General features: G+C 46.2%; 2 protein-coding genes across 2 annotated transcripts; one reads left to right on the top strand and one right to left on the bottom strand.

Moving 5' to 3' along the window:
- Positions 1–1,403: 1,403 nt before the first annotated feature.
- On the top strand, positions 1,404–17,639 carry LOC115135503 (proto-oncogene DBL). Its single transcript, XM_065023508.1, has 27 exons — positions 1,404–1,586; positions 8,008–8,136; positions 8,414–8,530; positions 8,737–8,886; positions 9,009–9,133; positions 9,311–9,425; positions 9,524–9,643; positions 9,800–9,991; positions 10,165–10,356; positions 10,683–10,854; positions 11,079–11,164; positions 12,246–12,331; positions 12,535–12,601; positions 12,691–12,806; positions 12,931–13,000; positions 13,122–13,243; positions 13,383–13,485; positions 13,593–13,718; positions 13,877–14,092; positions 14,212–14,304; positions 14,711–14,831; positions 14,972–15,032; positions 15,346–15,545; positions 15,759–15,871; positions 16,039–16,151; positions 16,247–16,350; positions 16,490–17,639. The coding sequence occupies exons 1-27, from the start codon at positions 1,536–1,538 to the stop codon at positions 16,522–16,524; spliced, it is 3,195 nt and encodes a 1,064-aa protein (XP_064879580.1). The 5' UTR covers positions 1,404–1,535; the 3' UTR covers positions 16,525–17,639.
- A 248-nt stretch (positions 17,640–17,887) lies between these two features.
- On the bottom strand, positions 17,888–23,140 carry f9b (coagulation factor IXb). Its single transcript, XM_029670246.2, has 8 exons — positions 22,945–23,140; positions 20,100–20,269; positions 19,966–19,990; positions 19,723–19,836; positions 19,365–19,496; positions 18,906–19,255; positions 18,683–18,809; positions 17,888–18,589 (listed from the first exon to the last, which is right to left on the bottom strand). Exons 1-8 carry the CDS (start codon positions 23,009–23,011, stop codon positions 18,009–18,011), a joined length of 1,566 nt encoding a protein of 521 aa, XP_029526106.1. The 5' UTR covers positions 23,012–23,140; the 3' UTR covers positions 17,888–18,008.
- Positions 23,141–25,511: the final 2,371 nt, after the last annotated feature.

Raw genomic sequence — 25,511 nt, 5'->3', positions numbered from 1 at the left:
TCAGCAAGAATTGTTTTAAGGTGGAGATATGGTTCTTCTGTTGTAGTCATGCTCAATGCTCTTAACTGAAAAAAACATGCTTATTTTTATTTCATAATATACAACATTTAAAACGGCCAAACTCTATTCACAACAGTATTCAGTTGGTAAGAGACAGACATTCAGTAAATACTAGGAATAGATTGTCCACCATCTATGTGTTATCTAGACAGAAAAGAGAAAGAGGCAAAAGAACAGTTCGATTTAGAGCAATAAAGAAAGGAATAATTTATCTGAGCAAACTAGAAACCTTTCAATATATAAATTCAAACAATACCTTAAACCCATTGAAATACTGTATAATACAGTATAATGTATAATGTAATGTATAATGTATAATAGGAAAGTTGTGCTGGAATATGATAGAGGAATAATCACTCTATCTTCTAGACTGTTTGAGTATTTATCTGGTCAATATGTCAGTCTGTTTGTAACAGTGTGTTATAGGAAATGTGATCGTATTATAAATAGCATTTTAATGTTAAAGGACTCCTGGAAGATTAGTCCAAATTAAGAGTCCAAATCAAAATCTCTCTCTCTCGCTCTCGCTCTCTCTCACACACACACACACACACACACACACACACACACACACACACACACACACACACACACACACACACACACAGAGAGAGTCATATAGAAAATATTGCTCACACACAGCATGGCATTGGGAAATAAAATACATTTTTTGTAGAAAATGATAAAGGACATAATTCATATTATTTACATGAATTTGATTTTGCAGTTGACGTGAAATGCGCGTGACAGTGACACTGACACACCCCTATCCTGAGTGGACGCAAGTGCGTTCAAGGTGTTGCAGACAGACAGCGCAGCCTGTTACTGGTGATGGGTATTCCGAGTCTTTTCGGTGAACCGGATCATTTGGCTCCTTTCACCTAAAAAGAGCCGTTCATTTGGCTACCAAACGGCTATTCGTTCAGTAGTGCTTGCAAAGTGACCTTAAACCACAAAAAAATGGCCAATCTCTAATTTAATGCCTAAAACGTTGTCTACCATTAGGTCAGATCGTGAAATGCGAGTTCAACTATATTTTTACCAAACCAAATATATGAACAAATATAATGCAATGAAAAAAAATAGCGTTGATCAGAATGAGGCTCTCTCCTCACTATATGGTTCCGGCATTGAGGAATGACCATCTTCAGATAATGTTTTTATAATTTGTCTGCAGATAATCGATGTCTGGAGCTGAAAAAGCAACAGTAACAGTATGCAAATAAGGGAGCCAAATGAACGGCTTTTTCACAGATGCAATTCGATTCCCAACGTTCACCAAAAGCAGCCGTTCAAAAAGAGCCGTTCGTTCGTAATCACTACCTGCTACCCACCCGGCCACTGCAATGCGATGCTGCGGCTGCTCACTACTGCCGAGAGTCCCGCGCAGTACTGATGGAGGGAGGGAAGTTGTGAGGCGGCGAGATATCCCCTTAAAATAGGGTGATATCCCCTAGAAAGGCCAACCCAAAACCATGGCGGAGGCCAATCCTTTTAGGGGACTTCCCCGTTTGCGGAGGGCGGCGGTAAGGTGTTTACGATATAAGTATTTATTTGATGTTTCCCGAAATTAGGAATCAGGATCTGTCTATTGCAGCATAGCGAGGCGAACACTGCTTGGCCGGAATGTGCCCTACTGCGGCATCAGCTAGAAATCGCATGCGACTTAAGGCATATACAAATGTCAGATAACACTCGAGTTTCTGTCTGTTCTAGTAAGCGTGAATTTCAAAAATAGTTTACATAGTTGCACGTCTATACATGTGTTTGGAGATGCGGGGGGGGGGGGGGGTTCGGACAGGACATGCCAATGACAAAATGGTGTGTATGATAAGTCTTGCGGGATAACAACAGTAACATTAGTTGAAACAGGTCTTTAGGCATTGAAGAGTGATATAACCTAGTGTTTGTTGTAGGAGGGTATTATCATCAGTGTTATCTTTATCGACAGAGAGTTAATGAATGTTGTATGACCTTAAAATATTATTGCAGTAGCCTAGTTGCATTTCTACAGCTGCCTGTATGTATCCGTCTGCATCATTCATATAGTTAGCTAATAACTGATATAGCCTATTGTACTATATTTGCTCTGTAGTTCACCACAGGGCATCACAGGCACCACAGCCAATTCCTACTTTGTCCGCCTTTCCTTCCAGTTCTCTGCTGCCAATGACTGGAACGAATTGCAAACATCACTGAAGCTGGAGACGCATATCCCCCTCACTAACTTTAAGCATTAACTGTCAGAGCATTTGACTAATTATTGCACCTGTACATAGCCCATCTGTAAATAGCCCACCCAACTACCTCATCCCCATATTGTTTTGCACCCCAGCATCTCTACTTGCACATTCAGCTTCTGCACATCTATCACTATCACAGTGTTTAATTGCTAAATTGTAATAATTTCACCACTATGGCCTATTTATTGCCTTACCTCCCTAATCCTACCTCATTTGCACACACTGTTTCTAGACTTTTCTATTGTGTTATTGATTGTACGTTTGTTTATTCCATGTGTAACTCTGTGTTGTTGTTTGTGTCGCACTGCTTTGCTTTATCTTGGCCAGGTCGCAGTTGTAAATGAGAACTTGTTCTCAACTGCCCTACCTGGTTAAATAAAGGTGAAATATATATATATATATATATATATATATATATATATATATATATATATATATATATATATAAATAAATGTACTGTAAACAAGGTATTTCACTGACACAGCAGTGTGGTTGCAAACGATGGAGACAGTAGTTTTGGTAGAGCTGAATTATACCAAAAAACTGTATCTCATAATACATGCATTATGTGATGGTATAGGGGTCTATTTGAGATGTGTAATAGGCCAAAAAACTGTTGATATGCATGTTTCTGATCTGTGCTGCAGTGGTCAAACTAATCTTCAGCATGTCTCCACTAGGATTGACTGAGTGTGAGGGAAAGCTGATAGGCTTGGTGTCGCCTGGTGTGTTTCATTGATCACCTGTCCTGCAGACATTCAGATTGACTTTGCCTTATATCTATTTGCATTCACGCTGCTGCTCAAAGCTGCCCCTTGGATCACAGTGGCCTGTACATGGAAGTACATCTCCAATTGGCCTATGCAAAGTTCCATTACTGAAGGCTTATTCATTTTTAGTGCTGAGCCTGAGGTGCATTTGCCTCAAACATCTGAAGAGAGTCTGACATAGAACAACAGCTTGTTGGTCACAGGGATGTTATAAGAGTCTAAGGACCTCCACTGCTGTTACAGTATGATGGAGGGGTTGCAGTATGATGTTGGAGGTGTTGCAGTATGATGTTGGAGGTGTTGCAATATGATGTTGGAGGTGTTGCAGTATGATGTTGGAGGTGTTGCAGTATGATGTCGGAAGTGTTGCAGTATGATGTTGGAGGTGTTGCAGTATGATGTCGGAGGTGTTGCAGTATGATAGAGGTGTTGTAGTATGATGTCGGAGGTGTTGCAGTATGGTGTTGAAGGTGTTGCAATATGATGTTGGAGGCGTTGCAGTATGATGTCGGAGGTGTTGCAGTATGATGTCGGGGGCGTTGCAGTATGATGTCGGAGGTGTTGTAGTATGGCGTCAAAGGCGTTGCAGTATGATGTCGGAGGCGTTGCAGTATGATGTTGGAGGCGTTGCAGTATGATGTCGGAGGCGTTGCAGTATGATGTCGGAGGCGTTGCAGTATGATGTCGGAGGGCCTGCTGTTACGGAGTCTAGTTGATAGGTGTCTGTCTTTATTCCTTTATCCAACATATCATACTGAAACAGATGCAGTATAATGTTGGAGGTGTGGCAGTATGATGTCGGAGGTGTTGCAGTATGATGTTGGAGGTGTTGCAGTATGATGTTGGAGGTGTTGCAGTATGATGTCAGAGGTGTTGCAGTATGATGTCAGAGGTGTTGCAGTATGATGGAGGTGTTGCAGTATGATGTCAGAGGCGTTGCAGTATGGCGTCGAAGGCGTTGCAGTATGATGTCGGAGGCGTTGCAGTATGATGTTGGAGGCGTTGCAGTATGATGTCGGAGGTGTTGCAGTATGATGTTGAAGGTGTTGCAGTATGATTTGGAGACGATGGAGTATGATGTTGGAGGTGTTGCAGTATGGTGTCGGAGGCGTTGCAGTATGATGTCGGAGGCGTTGCAGTATAATGTCGGAGGCATTGCAGTATGATGTTCGAGGCATTGCAGTATGATGTCGGAGGGCGTTGCTGTTGATGTTGGAGGTGTTGCAGTATGGTGTCGGAGGCGTTGCAGTATGAGTCTATGATTGATGTCGGAGGGCGTTGCTGTTACGGAGTCTAGTTGATAGGTGTCTGTCTTTATTCCTTTATCCAACATATCCTACTGAAACAGATGCAGTATAATGTTGGAGGTGTTGCAGTATGATGTCGGAGGGCGTTGCGGTATGATGTCGGAGTTGTTGCAGTATGATGTTGGAGGCGTTGCAGTATGATGTTGGAGTGGTTGCAGTATGATGTTGGAGGTGTTGCAGTATGATGTCAGATGTGTTGCAGTATGATGGAGGTGTTGCAGTATGATGTCGGAGGTGTTGCCATATGGTGTCGGCGGTATGGCAATATGATGTTGGAGGCGTTGCAGTATGATGTCGGAGGTGTTGCAGTATGATGTTGGAGGGCGTTGCAGTATGACATTGGAGGGTGGAGGCGTTGCAGTATGATGTTGGAGGTGTTGCAGTATGATGTTGGAAGTGTTGCAGTATGATGTCGGAGGTGTTGCAGTATGATGGAGGTGTTGCAGTATGATGTCGGAGGTGTTGCAGTATGGTGTTGGAGGCGTTGCAGTATGATGTCGGAGGCGTTGCAGTATGATGTCGGAGGGCCTGCTGTTACGGAGTCTAGTTGATAGGTGTCTGTCTTTATTCCTTTATCCAACATATCATACTGAAACAGATGCAGTATAATGTTGGAGGTGTTGCGTTGCAGTATGATGTCGGCGGTGTTGCAGTATGATGGAGGTGTTGCAGTATGATGTCGGCGGTGTTGCAGTATGATGGAGGTGTTGCAGTATGATGTCGGAGGTGTTGCAGTATGATGTCGGAGTTGTTGCCGTATGATGTCGGAGGTGTTGCAGTATGGTGTCGGAGGCGTTGCAGTATGATGTCGGAGGTGTTGCAGTATGATGTTGAAGGTGTTGCAGTATGATTTGGAGACGATGGAGTATGATGTCGGAGGTGTTGCAGTATGATTTGGAGACGATGGAGTATGATGTCGGAGGGCGTTGCTGTTACGGAGTCTAGTTGATAGGTGTCTGTCTTTATTCCTTTATCCAACATATCCTACTGAAACAGATGCAGTATAATGTTGGAGGTGTTGCAGTATGATGTCGGAGGGCGTTGCGGTATGATGTCGGAGTTGTTGCAGTATGATGTTGGAGGCGTTGCAGTATGATGTTGGAGTGGTTGCAGTATGATGTTGGAGGTGTTGCAGTATGGTGTCAGATGTGTTGCAGTATGATGGAGGTGTTGCAGTATGATGTCGGAGGTGTTGCAGTATGATGTTGGAGGGCGTTGCAGTATGACATTGGAGGGTGGAGGCGTTGCAGTATGATGTTGGAAGTGTTGCAGTATGATGTCGGAGGTGTTGCAGTATGATGGAGGTGTTGCAGTATGATGTCGGAGGTGTTGCAGTATGGTAGTGGAGGTGTTGCAATATGATGTTGGAGGCGTTGCAGTATGATGTCGGAGGCGTTGCAGTATGATGTCGGAGGCGTTGCAGTATGATGTCGGAGGGCCTGCTGTTACGGAGTCTAGTTGATAGGTGTCTGTCTTTATTCCTTTATCCAACATATCATACTGAAACAGATGCAGTATAATGTTGGAGGTGTGGCAGTATGATGTCGGAGGTGTTGCAGTATGATGTTGGAGGTGTTGCAGTATGATGTTGGAGGCGTTGCAGTATGATGTCAGAGGTGTTGCAGTATGATGTCAGAGGTGTTGCAGTATGATGGAGGTGTTGCAGTATGATGTCAGAGGCGTTGCAGTATGGCGTCGAAGGCGTTGCAGTATGATGTTGAAGGTGTTGCAGTATGATGTTGGAGGCGTTGCAGTATGATGTCGGAGGTGTTGCAGTATGATGTTGAAGGTGTTGCAGTATGATTTGGAGACGATGGAGTATGATGTTGGAGGTGTTGCAGTATGGTGTCGGAGGCGTTGCAGTATGATGTCGGAGGCATTGCAGTATGATGTTCGAGGCATTGCAGTATGATGTCGGAGGGCGTTGCTGTTACGGAGTCTAGTTGATAGGTGTCTGTCTTTATTCCTTTATCCAACATATCCTACTGAAACAGATGCAGTATAATGTTGGAGGTGTTGCAGTATGATGTCGGAGGGCGTTGCGGTATGATGTCGGAGTTGTTGCAGTATGATGTTGGAGGCGTTGCAGTATGATGTTGGAGTGGTTGCAGTATGATGTTGGAGGTGTTGCAGTATGATGTCAGATGTGTTGCAGTATGATGGAGGTGTTGCAGTATGATGTTGGAGGTGTTGCAATATGATGTCGGAGGTGTTGCAGTATGATGTCGGAGGCGTTGCAGTATGATGTTGGAGGTGTTGCAGTATGATGTTGGAGGGCGTTGCAATATGATGTTGGAGGGTGTTGCAGTATGATGTTGGAGGTGTTGCAGTATGATGTTGGAGGTGTTGCAGTATGATGTTGGAGGTGTTGCAGTATGATGTCAGAGGTGTTGCAGTATGATGTCGGAGGTGTTGCAGTATGGTGTTGGAGGTGTTGCAGTATGATGTCGGAGGGCGTTGCAGTATGATGTCGGAGGGCCTGCTGTTACGGAGTCTAGTTGATAGGTGTCTGTCTTTATTCCTTTATCAACATATCATACTGAAACAGATGCAGTATAATGTTGGAGAGTATGATGTTGCGTTGCAGTATGATGTCAGAGTTGTTGCAGTATGATGGAGGTGTTGCAGTATGATGTCGGAGGTGTTGCAGTATGATGTCGGAGGCGTTGCAGTATGATGTTGGAGGTGTTGCAGTATGATGTTGGAGTTCGTTGCCGTATGATGTCGGAGGTGTTGCAGTATGGTGTAGGAGGGTGTTGAAGTATGATGTTGGAGGTGTTGCAGTATGATGTTGGAGGTGTTGCAGTATGATGTTGGAGGTGTTGCAGTATGTTGTGAGTTTCTCTGCTATTCCAGAGACAGTAGAAGGTTTCTATTTGACCGGTATTTCTCTATCACTTGTTTATTTTAGTCATCATGTAGAGACAATACTTGTCATACGTGTTTTGCAATGCTTTAAAATGAATCGGAACCTATATTCCAGTGGACAGATTTAGAAAAACTTGGTCAAATTAGAGCCCATTACATTCATCCAGAGCCATATAGTTAACATGTGTAAAATATGTATCAAAATATATATCTCTGCATTCATCTATCCATGCAACATATGGGTTAACATTTCTACCAAACATCAACATGTGCGCTGGATGCGCGCTGTGTTAAGAAGCAGTGCGGCTTGGTTGGGTTGTGTTTCGGAGGACGCATGGCTTTCGACCTTCGTCTCTCCCAAGCCCGTACGGGAGTTGTAGCGATGAGACAAGATAGTAGCTACTAACAATTAGATACCACGAAATTGGGGAGAAAAAGGGGGTAAAAATAAAAAATATATATAAAATAAAAAAAAGAAACATGCTGACTTAGGTTTATTCACTCGTCTAGTGCGATAGGGAGGAGGGCTTTATGTAAGAGTTATCTAATGAGCTAAGAAGGTCAACGCTGTGAACGTCCACACTTACTGAGTAGGATGAAAACTAAGAAGAACCGCTTGAGAACGGTAGCGAGGCAATAACCAAGTAGGAATTAAACAGAGCAGGCTGACACAACAGTCATGCCACACAGGCAATAAGGTTCAATGATATCAATTATCTTAACTGTTGTTCTCTTCTCCTGCTGTCTTCTTTCTGCAGATGTCCTTCCCGGGGAATCTCCACCTGGTGTTGGTTCTGCGGCCCACCAGCCTCCTGCAGAGTCCCTCAGGCACCGGCACTGACTTGGGCTTCCGCTTCAGCCAGGATGACTTCATGCTCAAGATGCCGGTAAGAAGTGGAAAATGACGAAAACCAAGGCTTGTTTGAAATGTTGAGCAAATACCCGTACAGAAAGTGGTTAAGGGGCCTTATTCGGGCGATCCCAGTAGTTGTTTCAACAGTCGGACAATATCAGGGGCTGTGAAGGGCTCTCTTAGGTTGTGTTTACGCACAATCTCTCTCTAAGATGTAGTACTGTAAGGTGAGGAGTGATTATGATGGATTCTGGTTGTCACGGTGGTTTTGTGCTGTACACCTCGGTCTGCTACTCTGCCTTCTTCCGCAGGTGGTTATGCTCAGTTCGGTTACGGACCTGCTTCGCTACATCGATGAGAACCAGCTGACCTCAGAGTTTGGTGGAACTCTGGAGTACTGCCATAGTGACTGGGTTGTCCTTCGTACGGTAAACATGCTGTCCCACGGTGTCACCTGAAGCAACACATCGATTTATAGGCAGACCTGGTATTTTGGTACACGGACCTTCGTCAACAACATGTAGACAATTACACCTGCAAAGCAGCCTAGATGTGCAGTGTGGCAGAGTACACGACAATATCGGTGTTTTTGGTATAAGGCAAGACGTTCATTACTATTTGTCTCCCTCTGTAGGCTATTGAGAGCTTTGCCGTGACTGTCAAGGAGATAGCCCAGTTGCTGCAGTCGTTCGGCACCGAGCTCGCGGAGACCGAGCTTCCAGATGAGGCCGACGCCATCGAGTTCCTCCTCAGATCCCACACGGACAAATACAGGCAGCTGAAAGTAAGACACGCCTCCCATGACAACCTCTGAATTATTCACAGTTTTTGTTGTTGTTGTCGCAAGGCCGTAGTAGTGCATGTTGCTGTGATGTCCCGTGAATAACTGAATGGCAACGATTGCAGGATGACATCAGGTCAGTGATGCGGGAGGGCCGTCACTTGCTCTCCAACCTGGAAGCCGCCAAGGCAGCTAAAGCTGATGGCCAGGAGGACAAAGATATCAAACAGGACTGGGACACGGTGCAGAGGTACAGAACACTGTTAAAAAAAAAAGATGGTTCAGACAATTGTGTTTCTTCACATGCCGTTGGTGTGTCTAGTTTCATTTATCTCGTGTTGTCTTTGCGGTAGCTGCCATGGGATGGGGTTCTGGAGGAGTGATAAAGTGTTTGACCTTTAGCTTGTGTACCATCTGTTTTCTTCAGGCTTCTGGCCCAACTACGGGACATGGAGATGGCTTTTGATGGCTTTTTTGAGAAGCATCACCTGAAACTGCAGCAGTACCTTCAGCTGATGAGATATGAGATGAGCTTTCATGAGGTACAGCCAGTTTACAGTGGTAAAAGGGAAAAGTGTCAATCTGTACTATTTCCTACATTTAGTGCCAAAGGTCAAACTTCCTTTTTGCTCTTGCTCAGATGGAGGAGATCCTAGACCAGCTGTCTGGTCAGGAGAAGGAGGTCGCTGCCGTGGGCGGGACTGTGGTCCAGACAGAACAGCTATTAAAAGATCTGGAGTCACTGGACACCCGCGCACAGGTCAGGGTCCCACGACACAAATTAACCTCTCGCTTGACCCTTATCGAGTATATCTTGAGATTTCTGACAGAGAAACGTAAACTGCTCCAGATAGGTGCACCTATGATGGGGATCCTTGACTGTTTTTTGTTGTTGTGTGATTGTGGTGGTTGTCAGGAAGAGATGGGCCGCGCCCAGATCATCATCCTGCGTGGCCACCAGCTGGCCACCGGTCACCACTACGCTCTGGCCCTGATCGTCCAGCGGTGCAACGAGCTGCGGCACCACTGTGACGTGCTGACCACCGCTATCCGAGCCAAACGGGCTACCCTCACCCGCATACGCCACCTGCTGCTGCGTCTGGAAGAGGCATGCGGGCGCACGCACGCACACACACACACACGCACACAATTGTAACACCCATCCTCTCATATCCACTCATAAAGCTTGTAGAGTCTGTGATGTCTGTGATGGTCAGTGTGTCATGCTTCCATGCGTCTCTGTGTGTGTGTCTGTCTTTGTGTGTCTATATCCGCCTTCAGGCCCGGCGCTGGTGTGACGAGGGGGCTTACCTCTTAGCCAATCAGCTGGTGGATAAGTTCCAGTCCAAGGAGGGAGCTCAGGGAGCGCTGCAGGATATAGAGAGACTCCAGGAGGAGACACCGTTGTGTCTGAGCCAAAGCCCTGATGTCCTCAGTCTGGAGTTTGAGGCCATCCTGACCCCTCAGCTAGAGGTATGCATCCCTGTTCCATAGTGTGTTCTTTGGCATCAGTCACATTTCCACCCAGCCTGGCTCCAAGTCATACCGTGCCATTTCCTCCCGTTATCACCGTATCATTTAATCCCAAAGCTCTTTGGTGCGACGACAACATCCTGTCGACACGGCAAACTTGACACGTACTCTAATACTACAACTGCCACAAGCGTAGGGTATTATTATCAACAACCTGCTGTTGCCAGCACTTTCCACCTTTCTCCTCCCTCATGCAGATCCAATAGGCCTGTCGATCTCTATCAGTAATCTCTCTCCCTCTCTCTCTGTCTCTCTCTCTATCTCAGTCTCAGATTGGGGTGGCCACTGAGAAGCTGTCTGCCATGCAGAGAATGATCCACAACAGACAGGCATGTCTGAGGAAGCTGGCTGACATTCAGGTGCGGCCCATCCAGCTGGTGGCCCCTCGGCCTGAGCACTCTCCCCGGTGCAAATCCCCTCTCTTCTCCCCCAAACACAGTACGTTACCATAAATACACAACCACAAAACTCTTACCGAGGCCTAACGGACGCTGAATGTGAGTTAGTTCTCGTACTCTGATTATTAGGTGTGTGAGAAAAGGTTTTTCAAGGATGATAGTGGACATTCAGCAGCCTGTCTTCCTCAGATCAAGTGTTCATACTTGGAAGTAATCGTCTTTTTAAAATTTTTATAATCATTCTGTGCATTTTCATGCCTGCAGGTGTAGATTTCAACTCGGTTCTCAACTCAAGGTTCTCTTTTGACCTCTTACCTGGCAAGAGGGCAGCTCGGAAAAGCCCTCGAAAGGTGAGAGTTGGGTTGTGACACCTACAGATCAGAAGGTTCCTTAAGATCCACTGCATTCATCAAGTGTCTGACACGCACGAGACCTGTATTGATATAGGACTTTGGCTACGTGGTTGTTTCGAACCGGAACACGTCCGTTTTTTCCCCAATCGACGATTCGAATGGGATTCGTTTTACCAAACTGCCCCGGGAAATATATCATTTTTCTCATTCAAAATGGACCATCGCGATGGGAGACAGGAGGCTGTTCTAGGTGTGAATATATATTGACTTACCTGCGTGAACTGTATGCAGTCAATCAATTAGCTGGCGTAATTGCCAATTGACCAATTCATTGGCACAATATCATCCGCTTAATCTTTTAAAAGAGAAATAGGCACTGCCCGCTGGTTGAATCAACGTTGTATCCACGTCATTGTAACGAAAGGACGTTGAACCGTAGTGGAATAGACGTCGAGTTAAAGTCTGTGCCCAGCAGGCGGGAAAGTTGGTACAATGACAAAGCAGATCCAACATCTGTACGCTACGCGCGTAGCGCTTTGTTTTAAGACTGCGTGCAGCACCTGTTCAACTCTGTAACGTCCCTCAAAACACAGGGATGACGATTCACACGGGATACGTATTAGCAGAGAACCTGGGGAGTCTGGAATAATAACCTTCCCGCCAAGTAAAAATGACTGACATGGCAGATACGGACAAGACTAAAATGACGGATGTGGTGTTTTGTGCTCGTGCGGATAATTACATTACCCGACCATCCCAACCTCCCCCGTCCCAATAGGGCTATAAAATGTCCCTACTTTACATTTCATGTCAACATGATTTGCATTTTCTCCAGTGTGGGATAGCATATCCAGTGTGGGATAGCATATCCAGTGTGGGATAGCATATCCAGTGTGGGATAGCATATCCAGTGTGGGATAGCATATCCAGTGTGGGATAGCATATCCAGTGTGGGATAGCATTTTTATTTATTTATCTGGCCTCCACATCATCTTTGTCCTACAGAGTGGCTTATCACTGTTTCAGCTTGTCATGTTGACTAAATTCATTCTTGCCCTCTCTCTCTCTCCCCCTCCAGATAGAGGTGATGCATGACTATGAGGAGAACCGCAACTCTCTCTCCTACGGCCAGGAGGGAGAGGAGAGCCCAGACCAGCTGAAACGGTGAAACAGAACCCCACTCATCATCAGTTTGCATGTACTGTCTGATTCCAGCTTGGTTTCATCAACTGTTTATCTGTCTTTGTCTGTTATCTGCCTAGAAAATGTAATTGCATTTCATTTAATAAAGGAATTTCCCTTACTGGTGCCTCTCTGTCTCTCTCTCTCTCTCTGTGCATCTTGCTGACTGTGCTTTGTGTCTTCAGACACATAATCAAAGAGCTTATTGAGACAGAGAGGATCTATGTAGAGGAGCTGCTCTCTGTCTTGCTGGTAAGGTGTTTCATTTAACAGTTGCACAGACACACAAACCATCCCAAAGGGTACAATATTTTTAAAAAAACAAGTCTTCATTTCTGTAGGGTTACAGGGCAGAGATGGATAACCCCGCCCTCTCCAACCTACTGCCCTCTGCCCTGCGCAGCAAGAAGGAGGTCCTCTTCGGGAATATGCCAGAGATCTACAAATTCCATAGCAGGCAAGGAAGTGCACAAACACTCGCTCTTTCACACGCACTGAGGCACTGATAAGCAAAAGCTCTGTTTTTACAGTGAGGAGAGTATTGATTGAAGTCATGCCTCATCCGCCCCTCCTCTCTACAGGACCTTCCTCCAGGACTTGGATGGGTGCCTGGAGACTCCCGAGAGGGTTGGAGCATGCTTTCTACGACGGGTGAGCAAGCTTCTGATCACCCCTCTCTGACTTCATGTGGTATGGGGTCATCAGGCAGAGCCCCCTGTAAACCCTCTACAGTCAGTTGGCTTGGTTTTGACGTTTTCTCTGTCCGTTTCAGAAAGAAAAGTTCCAGGTGTACGAGCGTTACTGTCAGAACAAGCCGCACTCTGAGTTGCTATGGAGACAGTGCTCTGCTTCCCTCTTCTTCCAGGTACTCTGGCTAAGTGGACTGCCAAACTGTTTTTTTTTTTCATTGAAGAGAGATGCACTTCCCCTTACCTCCCACTTTTGAATCCCCTTTCACGTGCTGATAAAAGTGATAAAGTTTTGACGAACTTCTGGATACATTTGAACGATTTCTCCAGTCTTTACGTCTCCATCCTGTGCAGGAGTGTCAGAAGAAGCTGGAGCACAAACTGGGGTTGGACTCATACCTCCTAAAGCCTGTCCAGAGACTGACTAAGTACCAGCTGTTGCTGAAGGTAGGGCTTGGGCTCAGCCGACATCTTGACTTACATGGTCCGTGTGTGTGCTTTAACATTCCATTTGAACACATTGGGGCCTTCCGGGCTCCTGTCTTTCCCGACAGGAGCTGTTGAAGCACAGCGCAGACAGTGATTATATATCTGAGCTGCAGGGGGCACTAGAGTCCATGCTGGATCTCCTCAAGTCTGTCAACGACTCCATGCACCAGATCGCCATCACAGGTTATGAGGTAAAGCATGTGATTGAGAGAATGTATGAGTGACTAAGTGAGAATGAATGAGAAAGGGACAGATGTGCATCTTGTTTTTCTCTCCGTGAATTTCGTAATGATTATGTCTTACCACATCCCAACATGCTGGGTTGTGTTGTGTCTGGCTGTGTCCCCAGGGGGAGCTGAGTGACCTGGGCCGGGTGCTGATGCAGGGCTCCTTCAGTGTGTGGATCAGCCATAAGAGGGGCCCGACGAGGATGAAGGCCCGTTTCAAACCCATGCAGAGGCACCTCTTCCTGCATGAGCACGCTCTGCTCTTCTGCAAGCGCCGTGAGGAGCATGGGGAGGGCCACGACCGCACCCCTTTCTACAGCTTCAAGCACTGCCTGAGGGTAAGGCCCGCGGGGGGGGGGGGGGGCACGTCCGGCACTTCTGTTCTTATCATATGGACACGCGTTCGCTTTGATTACAGTCAACACACCCGCGGTGGTGAATTGTGTTTTCTCTGCAGATGAGTGCTGTTGGCATCACTGAGAATGTCAAAGGAGACGTGAAGAAGTTTGAGCTCTGGTACAGTGGCAGAGAGGAGGTGTACGTTGTTCAGGTGAGGGCCACATTATGTATCGTTTGATTTTGATGATCTTGTGCTCTCAGTTTAGTCTGTGCCTTGGCAAGTGATGGAGTGGGCTTGGTCTGGGCTTCTTACTTCATATGTATTCATTGTATTCTAGTCAAGGCTCACCCTAAACAACTACTGCTGTGCCCGCCTTTTCTATTCCTACGCTGTCCATAATGTCTATACACACACCATCCTGTACATTGATATTCCGGACACTGACATTGCTCGTCCGGACATTCCTCAATTCTTTTATTTTATGTTTTGTCGAAACACAAGCATTTCGCGGCACCAGCGATAACATCTGCAAGATGTGTACGCTGCCAATACAGTTTGGTTTGATTTGACTCGCTGACACACACTCGGTACTGATGCCCGTGGCTGTGTTCCCCAGGCCCCGACGTTCCAGATCAAGATCACCTGGCTCACAGAGATCAGGAAAATTCTCACCAACCAGCAGAGGCTCCTCCAAGGTTTCTACTTTGCGTCTACTTGTCTGTCAGCTTCCATGTTGGGTGTGTTATCCATTCCCCTTGTCTTCTATTGTGGTGTGATGTGACTCGTCTGTCTGCATGCCAGTAGTTTGGTTCAACTACCTGGAGGTCTAAAATGACTTTTATCTGCCCTCTGCCCCCCCCCCCTCTCCCTCTCTCAGAAGACATTCCCCCTATTCAACTCTCAGAGCAGACTCCTCTGTCTCCTCCCTCTACTGACAGGTGATGCTCTTTGCATGTCCTCTCATGTTCTCTCATGTCCCCGTGTCTCACAATTTGCATGATGAACAAAGAGAACGTTGGGGATTTCCTGGAAATGTTTGAAAATGGCGCTCGTAGCGTGTGATTCGTTTGTGGTCGATTCCAATCATAGCTTGGTTTCAAGTCATCTCCAGCCTAGTGACTCCCGAAATGTCAAGCTTGTTTCTCTGGAGTTGGTCTGGAGAACGGTGTGACTTAGCCAGTGCCTGAGGCCAAGCTTGTGACCATGTGGATGTTGTGTTTCTGCCCCCCGTTCCTTTGCGACGCGGGACAGTCTGGCTCATATGTCGGTGTGCATGCCGTGGAGTCCCAGGCAGATCACTGGCTGCTCAGGTTGTTTTGATGTCCTTCCTCACAGTAAGCCTCCAGACCAGTCCCTCAGCACGGAGGAGGCCGAGTCATCAGGCCGCACCAGCCCCGTCCTCACAGACCCCGTGGTCTTCTCCCCTCAGCCCCAGCACAACAATCGACGCAGTGAGTATGCGTGGAAAACAGCAACCATTTTGTCTCACACACGCCAAGTCTACTGGCCAATTGGGGCCGGTCGGTGAGGTTTTGACACTGAAAAGTCCAGCATGTCGTCGCAGTGGAATTGTGTTTTTGTCATCAGCGGGAAGGTTTTGAAAGTGAGAGGCCTTTGACTTGCAGGGAGGGTTGTAATCAAGAGCTTCTCTCTGTAAAACGTAGGTTGGCCTGGCACCTCCCACTCAGTGGACATCTGTGAGGGTCCGGAGGACTGGAGCACCACTGACTTGTCCAACCTGTCAGACTCTGACGAGGAGGACGACCCTACTCCACTGGTGAGCCGGTCTAAACGTCACCCGGCGTTGTATTGTCAAGTGTTCCTGCAAAACAGTTTGTGGACGTAATTGGACATTGGAGTTAGAACACGATGTAAAATACGAGGCTATTGTCAGTCTGTTTTTCTGTTTATCTGGTCTTAAGGGGACATGCTTTCCTCTCACAGGTTCCTGGGAGGTACAGGGCCCTGGTGGAAAGTAGTGTGTGCAGTACAGATGACCTCATCATTAAGTGCGGCGATGTCATCCAGCTGCTGGATCAGGACACTGTAGGGAAGTGGTGAGAAGCCCCGTTACTAACATCACTACCGCTGTTGCTGTTGCTGTTGCTTGCTGTCGTTACTACAGCAGTACTCCTGATTCTCTCTCTGTCAGGCTCGTGAGGAATGTCAGTCGTTGTGATGAGGGTCGGGTCTCAGCTGATAACCTGCACAGGATTCTGGGAGAGAGTGGCCGTGCCCACTCAGGCAGGATGGAAGGTGAGGGGCTCCCCGTGGACCAGTAGTTGAGCTCACTGTTCTGGTGTTTGTAGCTATTAGCATGGATGAATAAGATGTCCTCATATCCACAAACATACCTGCACATTACGACCTTACTACCTGTGTGTTTCTCTTTCAGGGAATCAGAAAACCCGGAAGCTCAGCTCTCTCTGAATGAAGTACGTGCCATCCACCCTCCGTCCGGACACAACCTCTGACCCCACAACTGTCGTCCTGACATCCTTCCCATCCAAGGTCGTCTTTCCTGGAGTCTCCAGGGGCCTTGAACATGCTGCCAGAGACCGACCAGTCATCAATCAAACCAGAGGATCTGAAGGGTCGACTTTGCCTTCTTTTAACCGTCCATCTCCAGAAATGTATAATAATCACCACCATATTAATACCATGACGATAAAACCACAAGGACGTCTTTTTACATTTCCTCCAGAGGGTGCATGTGTTGCCGTGGGTAATGTCCCTACCCACGTCAAGCAAACAACCTCGAGCACAAGGCAGTGGACTGAGTCTACTTTCCGAAACCCCGGGCAGCATCACAACATCACCTTAAAGAACTGTCACCCCGGGAGATAGGATCTCCATGTCTTCATTTTCCTGGATGAGATGCATGAACTGTTTCTAGTCCACTTTATAAATACATTTACTTAGAAAAGGACTGTTTTACTTCTGTTACAGTGAAAGTGAATCCAATCTCTATTTTTTTTATTTTACATTTGTGTGTTACTATCATGGTTCATGATAGAACCATAACAGATTTCAACATATCGTCAATGCCAGGTTATGTGCCAAAACATGCTATTGTACAGTTTCCCTGTCTGCTTTATTTGTTAGAACAGCCTCATTTTGTACCACTCTCATTATCCCCAATTACTATGGTAAATAGCTGACATTGCAGTGTGAAAGCTAACAGCAAGCAAACTGTGCCAAGCGTTGTATTTCTATGCTCACTATTCTGCATGAATGTCGACAGGGTGTTGCAAGTGGTCAGTTCCAAGTTGAACATTGCCGAATGCTTCTTTTTATGTGCACTGCAGTTTTGTGCCAGTAGGGGGTGGTGTGTCAGTCGTCTGACCATTTGACGTGAGAGGAGGGTCCCGCAGTGCTGCTGCGGCTGCCGCTACTTCTGCTGCTGAGTGAGTGTGATGATTGGATGTTGCAGCTTCTATGTAAATTCTCCACATAGACGGACGTTGGGGATTCATGCGAATCTACAGAGAATTTCATATATGATATGGATGGAAATTATTTGACCAAATACAAGCACAACCGGATCTGATGGGAGAGTCTTTCTTTACATTCTAGTAATTTAGAAGACACTCTTATCCATTTTCATAAATGTTTCTTTACTATGTCTTAACTTTATTTTTTTTATTTTTTTTTACCTTTATGGGTGTGGATGTGCATTTTGTAAATGTTGACTGATACTACTGTACAAGGTGTAGGCCTCTGGGTCAGTCTCTAATGTTTCTGAATCTGCCTGACTATTTTGAATAACTTACAGAAGACATTCAAAGAGACATCATTTCCCGGATCCCTTTTAATTCATCAACAAAGAGTAAATCAGCTCAGTTAAACATTACACAATGGTAATCATCCAAAACGTTAAGTAACGTAAGGGCATGGGGGGTGTCTTGGACCTCTCAGACATCAGGCTCAGAATTGGAACCAATGCTTCTAAGCCCAGTGACATTGGAGATCCACGGGAAGTAACGTGACACACGTGTGTAGACGCCATACTTCCCTTCCTTGGCGCACTCCTCCCCCCAGCTCACGATGCCCGTCAGAAACCAAGTGTCCCGGTACTGGGTGACATGGGGACCGCCACTGTCCCCCTGGCATGAATCCTTCTGCTCGCTGCGGTAACCGGCACAAAACATGAAGCGGGACACCCGTTCTGCGCTGCTGCCCTTGCACTCGGTCCTGTCCACGTAGGGCACCTCCACCTTCTGCAGTATGGAGGACTCAGGGCCCTGGAAGCGCATCCTGCCCCAGCCGCTGACCACCGAGATAGAGGCCTCCCTCAGCAGCGTCTCAGTGAAGTCCTTGGGCCCCAGACAGATGGGGAGGCTGTAGTCAGAGAGGCGTGCGGGCGTGCGGAGCTTGAGCAGGGCTATGTCGTGGTTGTACTGACTTATCTTGGCGTCGTATCTCGGGTGCATGTGATGCTCAGCCACAGCGTGGTCATGCTCCGTCCCCTCCTTGACCTGCATGTTGTGCTCCCCTGGCGAGAGGCATTGTGATCAGATGAACATTATTTTGAACGAATGAGGCACAAATACCAAATAGGCAGTCAATCCTACTTGGTTTGACTCACCCACTCTGATGAAGAAGGTTCCAATCTTGCCCTCGTTCAGGCAGTGGGCAGCGGTGATGACCCACATCTCACTGAGGAGGGTGCCACCACAGAAGTTCTGTCCGGTCAGCTTGCTCATCAGGGACACCTGGCAGTGTCCCAGAGGTTAGCACAGACAACCGCAGTCTAAACAAATTGACTGGAGGGGCTTAGTTACACTCACACACTCACACGACTGGCCTACCTGCCAGGGGATCTCCCCAGGTTTCACTGTGTTTCCCCCAACGATGCGCTGGTCGCGGGATGTCTCTTCCTGGATGGTGGGCAGTGTTGGGAAGAAGGCCCAGGAGGGCAAGTCCCCCAGCACTGAGGAAGAGTGGCTGCTACTGGTGCCGCTGACGCGGTGGGGGGTTGTGGTGGTGGCATTGACCGCAAGAGAATCCAACGTGTTGTTCACAGAGGCCTCCGGTGTCTCAGTGATGTTGAGGGCGTTGTCGGACTGCCGAGTCTGATCAACATTTACGGCTGTGATGATCGACCGAGAGGACAGCGTTGCGCTTATAGCCTTGCCAAGATGACCACAGGGGAATGGTCCTGGCCAAAACAAACATAGATGAGACCGGTTGAAAAATAGATGATAGATGGTTTAAATCAACGCAAAGAGAACATGGTGCGCGGACTTATATGCAGGATCAATCAGTACCTTCTGGTTCGCAGGTGGTCTTGTCCGGAGCCAGTCTATACCCTGTGGCACAGTCACACACTGCATGCTGGGCGTTCAGCACACAGAAGTGGGAGCAGCCACCGTTGTTAATGTCACACTGCTTAGCCATCTCTGAGTAGGGAGAATCCATGAGAACAGAGGATTAGGAGACGAGTTGATTTTGAACAATGGGGGGGGGAGATTAACGAGGTTAACATGTAAGCTACTATAAGGTGTGTTATGCAATGTTCAAGTTAAAGCAGGAATATCTGCAAATCCAATCGAATGCCAAGTGGATGACAAGATAGTTGACGTTACTGCGTTTGATTTGATTTTAAACAGATTACAGGTTACTCACCGATCTCACAGTTTTTCCCATTGAATTGAGGTAGACACCAGCATACGTAAGCACTCATGGCATCTATACACTTCCCCCCATTCTGGCATGGGTTGGACTCACACTGGTCCCCGTCTGTAGGGGCACATAGACAAAGACTTGACTACAGGTAGATGAGATAGATTATACCAATCAGCTCATTGTACAACTCTACTATCTCTACAGAATATCGATTTATTTTTAATTTTGAGCCTTAATGCTTACCAAGGTAATTCGCCCAGAATTGCATCTAAATCAAAAGACAAAGAAACACCATTATTGAGGCTTTCCATCACTTGACATGGCAGAGCCTAATCGGCAGATGGACTTCATGTGGGGTTGTAGGGGATGCTACCTACTGTTTTCTCCTCGTTCTCAAACACTTCCCTCGCTTCCTCCAGATTGCAGCGCTCCTCGATACACTCCCTCTCCAGGTTGTCCTTCTTCATCTCCTCGAAGGCCCCCGTGTTGTAGCGCTTCTGCCTCCTCAGGAGGGTGTCTGCAGACTGCCTGGACAGAAAGACTGAGGCTGGGGAGGAAACGAGGACAGAGATGGGGGGGGTCACTAAATGAACAATTGAGTTGAAATGAATTCCCCTTATAGGTTCAGGTTGGCAAAGCATATGTCGTTTCCCATGAAGAAGAAAATATCATCATTGACATATAGAAAACGTCCCGTCCTCTGACTCTTCTCATCCTCGCCCTTATGCTCTCATCCTGTATCTGTACCCTGAAGTTTATACAATGTGCCAATGCATTTGACTGACTGACAACTGAACTTGAAGGAGCAGGGGTGTCATGCACACCAAAAATCGGAGGGGGCACAAAGTATGTGAGGATGACTTAGGGGGGAGTCTGGAGGGGGGCTAGGGCCCCCATCAGGAAGTTGAAGAATTTTGCATTTTTCAAACACTTTAAACAGCTTTTTTCCTGCAATCCAGAGTCATAATCATTATGCTTAATTCTATTAAAAAATGTATGCTTATTTTTCTGTATGTCTAAGCATACCTCTTGAGCAATCTGTATCCTCCCGACTGGTGGTTATTTAAAAAAAAAACTAAATACACTATATATACAAACGTATGTGGACATAACAATCAAGCACACAGCAATGCAATCTTGTAAGACAAACATTGGCAGTAGAATGGCCTTACTGAAGAGCTCAGTGACTTTCAATGTGGAACTATCATAGGATGCCACCTTTCCAACAAATCAGTTCGTCCAATGTCTGCCCTGCTAGAGCTTCCCCGGTCAAACTGTAAGTGCTGTTATTGTGAAGTGGAAACGTCTAGGAGCAACAACGGCTCAGCCGCAAAGTGGTATGCCACACAAGCTCACAGAATGGGACCGCAGAGTGCTGAAGCGCGTAGTACGTAAAAATGTGTCTGTCTGTCCTCAGTTGCAACACTCATTACCGAGTTCCAAACTGCCTCTGCAAGCAACGTCAGCACAATAACTGTTTGACGGGAGATTCATGAAATGGGTTTCTATGGCTGAGCAGCCGCACACAAGCCTAAGATTACCATGCGCAATGTCAAGCGTCGGCTGGACTGGTGTAAAGCTCGCCACCATTGGACTCTGGAGTAGTGGAAACGCATTATCTGGAGTGATGAATCACACTTCACCATCTGGCAGTCCGACGGATGAATCTGGGCTTGGCGGATGCCAGGAAAAGGCTACCTGTCCGAATGTATAGTGCCAACTGTAAAGTTTGGTGGAGGGGGAATAATGGTCTGGGGCTGCTTATCATGGTTTGGGCTAGGCCCCTTAATTCCAGTGAAGGGAAATCTTAACTCTACAGCATACAATGAAATTATATACGATTATGTGCTTCCAACTTGTGCTAACGGTTTGGGGAAGGCATTTTCCTGTTTCAGCATGACAATGCACTTGTGCACAAAGTGAGGTCCATACAGAAATGGTTTGTCGAGGCCTAACGAGTGGCGCAGCGGTGTGAGGCACTGCATCGCAGTGCTAGAGGCGTCACTACAGACCCGGGTTTGATCCCAGGCTGTAATGATTTTTGGCCCAGCATCGTGCGGGTTAGGGGAGGGTTTGGCCAGCCGGGATGTCCTTGTCCCATCGCGCTCTAGTGACTCCTTGTGGCGGCCAGGTGGTGCCAGCTGTACGGCGTTTACTCCGACACATTGGTGCAGCTGGCTTCCGGGTTAAGCGAACAGCGTGTCAAGAAGCAGTGAGGCTTGGCGGGGCCGTGTTTTGGAGGAAGCATGGCTCTCGACCTTCGTCTTTCCGGAGTCCATACAGGAGTTGCAGCGATGGGACAAGACTGTTACTACCATTTGGATATCACGAAAAGGGGGTAAAACTTGGAAGAACTTGACTGGCCTGCACAGAGCCCTGACCTCAACCCCATCAAACACCTTTGGGATGAATTGGAACGCTGACTGCAAGCCAAGCCTAATCACCCAACAGCAGCGCCCAACCTCACAAATGCTCTTGTGGCTGAATGGAAGCAAGTCCCTGCAGCAATGTTCCAACATCTAGTGGAAAGCCTTCCCAGAAGAGTGGAGGCTGTTAAGGCAGCAAAGGGGGGACCAACTCCATATTAATTCCCATGATTTTCCCACATACTTTAGGTCACGTAGTGTGTGATTCCCTTCATCTCTGCTAACTTCTGTGTAAAAGATTGAAAGGAATGTGAGTCTTATCCATTTAGATATTGCGTTTCTTTTCTAAAGTCTACCAACCTTGCCAGCAGGCATGCCAGCTAATATAGTTATACAAGTAATCCACTCTAACTTGATAGCCTGAAATGGCTTCTTGGTAGCTAGTTATAAGGATGGGTGATTGAGAACCTATCTGGGCTAGCTAAAACAACTTCATAAAATTGCTAGATGGCTAGGTATTACAGAGAAACAACCACAAAAAAATGTATTAAAATGATAATAGATATATATATTTTTAAACAGGACAAAGCTGAGGGGGAACATGCCCCTGTGCCCACTACGGGTATGAGTTATCAGGGAAGAAGTGAGGCCAGTTTACTGAAATCAAAGTAAAGCCCTGGTTTGGGTTTATGTGAAGCAGATATAATAGAAAATGTTATGTGAATAATATGTGAATCAAACATCACATTCGTACGGTATTTCTATACTATCATAAAGAATGATAAAGAAGCACTTGTGAAAAGCATAGGATACTATTTGTCGATATCTGTTTTTCTGTTAAATGTGTGAAGCCTACCTCCAGAAGTGAACTCGTTTTCCACCATGAACACCGCAGTTATGACAAATAAACAAATCCTTGTCATCTTGTTGCTCTAGGTAGTTATTCTTATTGATATCCCACCAAACAGAAAAGACCAAAAAGGAATGGACAAACTTGACTCTAAACTCCAAAGTACAGGAGACTATTTGCACATGACCACCTGGGTAAGCGAATCTCTCTCCCTTTCGCTTTCTCTCTCTCTCTCTCTCTCTCTCCGTCTCTCTGTGAGTCTGTATAAAATTCCTCTTCGAGTTTAAATTTTTTTTGTGGGTGGCTTGAGTTAAAACCTAACTGTTATTATTAAATCTATTGGTCTATATATTTTGCTGATTCAAATGAAATTGTTCATACATTTTTACTAATTGAAGACAAATGTGGTCCAAACTTGGGCAACACAACAAATATTGACAGTTGCTGTCTGACTTGTGTCAACTCTGTGTTTGAAGTGCAAGACCGCTGAATAGGGGTTCTTCAACCACAAGGTTATTTCCACTCTTGATAAAGGTTAAAAACGGCTGTTGTAAATTCTAGTCTGTGTCACAAAAAAAAACATTGATTGTGTACCCAAATGAGGGGCAGAGGTGGGCATGTCAGTATAACTCTAAGTTGTACAGTTTTTGCAGAGCTCGCAAAACTGTCAGCTCCTGATCTCTTCCTAGGGACGATGCCAGCTCAGGCTGATGAAGTTCTGCCTCGCAAATTGTGTCTTTTCCAATATCTAACTGTCCTGCTGTTTTCCCCGTCTGAGCTTTCGTGACCTTTGGATGATAAGAGTATAAACAGGGCACTAAGACCTCTAAAACAGGCTTACACGCAGTCACAATGTGAGTGTGGTACTACCAGCAGAACAGGCAGTGTGAAAGCATCAGAAGAAAACATAGGACTTGGAAACTATTGGGAATATTTCTCAAATGTATAACTACAAAGTCCTTATTAACCATTATATAGTTTTGCACAGCTAACAGAATGTAAGATTTATCATAGACAATGCTGTCATCTCCCCAATGGACATTGACAGCACCTGTATTCAAGCAATGATCTTGTTCACAGATAAATATATTTTGCTTAGAAATTACAATGACGAGCTGAAATATGAATTTGCTTCCTGTTTATGGAAGCTTGGCCCTTTGAGTCGGTACCAATGATGTACTGCATATTAACCCTGGATTGCTGATGTTATGCATTGGCCATTGAGAGGATATGAAGCAACTGGTCGGCCATATTGGCACTACCCAGTAGGAGCAGTCCTCCATAGGAATGAATGGAATGAAATGTTTCAAGGACAAAATGACATCTATTTAGGTATATTTTTGTTATAGTGGGGACAGTAACATTAGTACTCTCTAAGAAAATACTTAAAAGGAAAATGTTTTATGTAGTTACACAATGAGTAAATAAATACACAATGATTAACTAAAACTTGACTATATATACACGGTGCATCAGTACCGAGTCGATGTGCAGGAGTGAGAGGTAATTGAGGTAGATATGTACATATACTGTAGGTAGGGATAAAGTGACTAGGCAACAGGACCAGCAGCATATGTGATGAGTAAAAAGAGTTATCAAAAAGATTCAATGCAGATAGCTAAGTAGTTAAGCAATAGCTACCCGGACTAACTATTTAGCAGTCTTATGGCTTGGGGGTAGAAGCTGCCGTATGGTGTCAGAGAGTCTTTGACCATTTTTAGGGCCTTCCTCTGACACCGCCTGGTATAGATGTCCTGGATGGCAGGGAGCTTGGCCCCAGTGATGTACTGGGCCGTAAGCAATACCCTCCTCTCTGTAGCGTCTTGTTGTTGGATGCCAAGCAGTTGTCATACCAAGAGGTGATGTAGCAAGTAAGATGCTCTCAATGGTGCAGCATAACAGTATAACTTTTTGAGGATCTGAGGGCCCATGCCAAATCTTTTCAGCCTCCTGAGGGGGAAGAGGCATTGTCGTACCCTCTTCATGACTGTGTTGGTGTGTGTGGACCATGATAATACCTTAGTGATGTGGACACAGAGGAACTTGAAGCTCTCAACCTGCTCCACTACAACCCTGTCGATGTGGATGTGGGCGTGCTTGGCCCTTTGTTTCTTGTAGTCCACAATCATCTCCTTTGTCTTGATCACATTGAAGGAGAGGTTGTTGTCCTTGCCATCACACTGCCAGGTCTCTGACCTCCTCCCTGTAGTCTTATCGTTGTCGGTGATCAGGCCTACCACGTGTCGTCAGCAAACTTAATGATGGTGCTGGAGTTGTGTGCGGCAACACAGTCGTGCGTGAACAGTGAGTACAGGAGGGGACTAAGCACACCCCTGAGAGGCCCCAGGGGTCACATTACACATTTAGTAATGACAGAATGCATTTGAAACTTCACATACGGTAACACTTTCGTATGATTTAATAACATTATTGCTGTAACGGCTGTCGTTGGAATGAGACCAAAGGGCAGCATGGGAAGTGTTCATGATTTAATGTTCAAAAAACACTCAAACAAAATGACAAAAGGTGAAAACGAAAGTGCCAAGTTCTGTCAGGAGAAAAACACTAAACAG

This window comes from Oncorhynchus nerka, linkage group LG10 (genome assembly GCF_034236695.1).
Source record: "Oncorhynchus nerka isolate Pitt River linkage group LG10, Oner_Uvic_2.0, whole genome shotgun sequence".
Classification (NCBI taxonomy): domain Eukaryota; kingdom Metazoa; phylum Chordata; class Actinopteri; order Salmoniformes; family Salmonidae; genus Oncorhynchus; species Oncorhynchus nerka.
This window is presented reverse-complemented; position numbering and strand designations above follow the sequence as displayed.

Bases quoted from the DNA above. Each gene is read 5' to 3' on its own strand.
- LOC115135503 (XM_065023508.1), top strand. From the start codon at position 1,536: ATGGCGGAGGCCAATCCTTTTAGGGGACTTCCCCGTTTGCGGAGGGCG. The intron at 12,332-12,534 runs GTGAAACAGAAC...TTGTGTCTTCAG, and splicing joins AGCCCAGACCAGCTGAAACG to ACACATAATCAAAGAGCTTA. The intron at 14,305-14,710 runs GTGAGGGCCACA...TGTGTTCCCCAG, and splicing joins AGGAGGTGTACGTTGTTCAG to GCCCCGACGTTCCAGATCAA.
- f9b (XM_029670246.2), bottom strand. From the start codon at position 23,011: ATGACAAGGATTTGTTTATTTGTCATAACTGCGGTGTTCATGGTGGAA. The intron at 20,270-22,944 runs GTAGGCTTCACA...TTTCCTCCCCAG, and splicing joins AAACGAGTTCACTTCTGGAG to CCTCAGTCTTTCTGTCCAGG. The intron at 19,256-19,364 runs GTACTGATTGAT...TGTTTTGGCCAG, and splicing joins GACCACCTGCGAACCAGAAG to GACCATTCCCCTGTGGTCAT.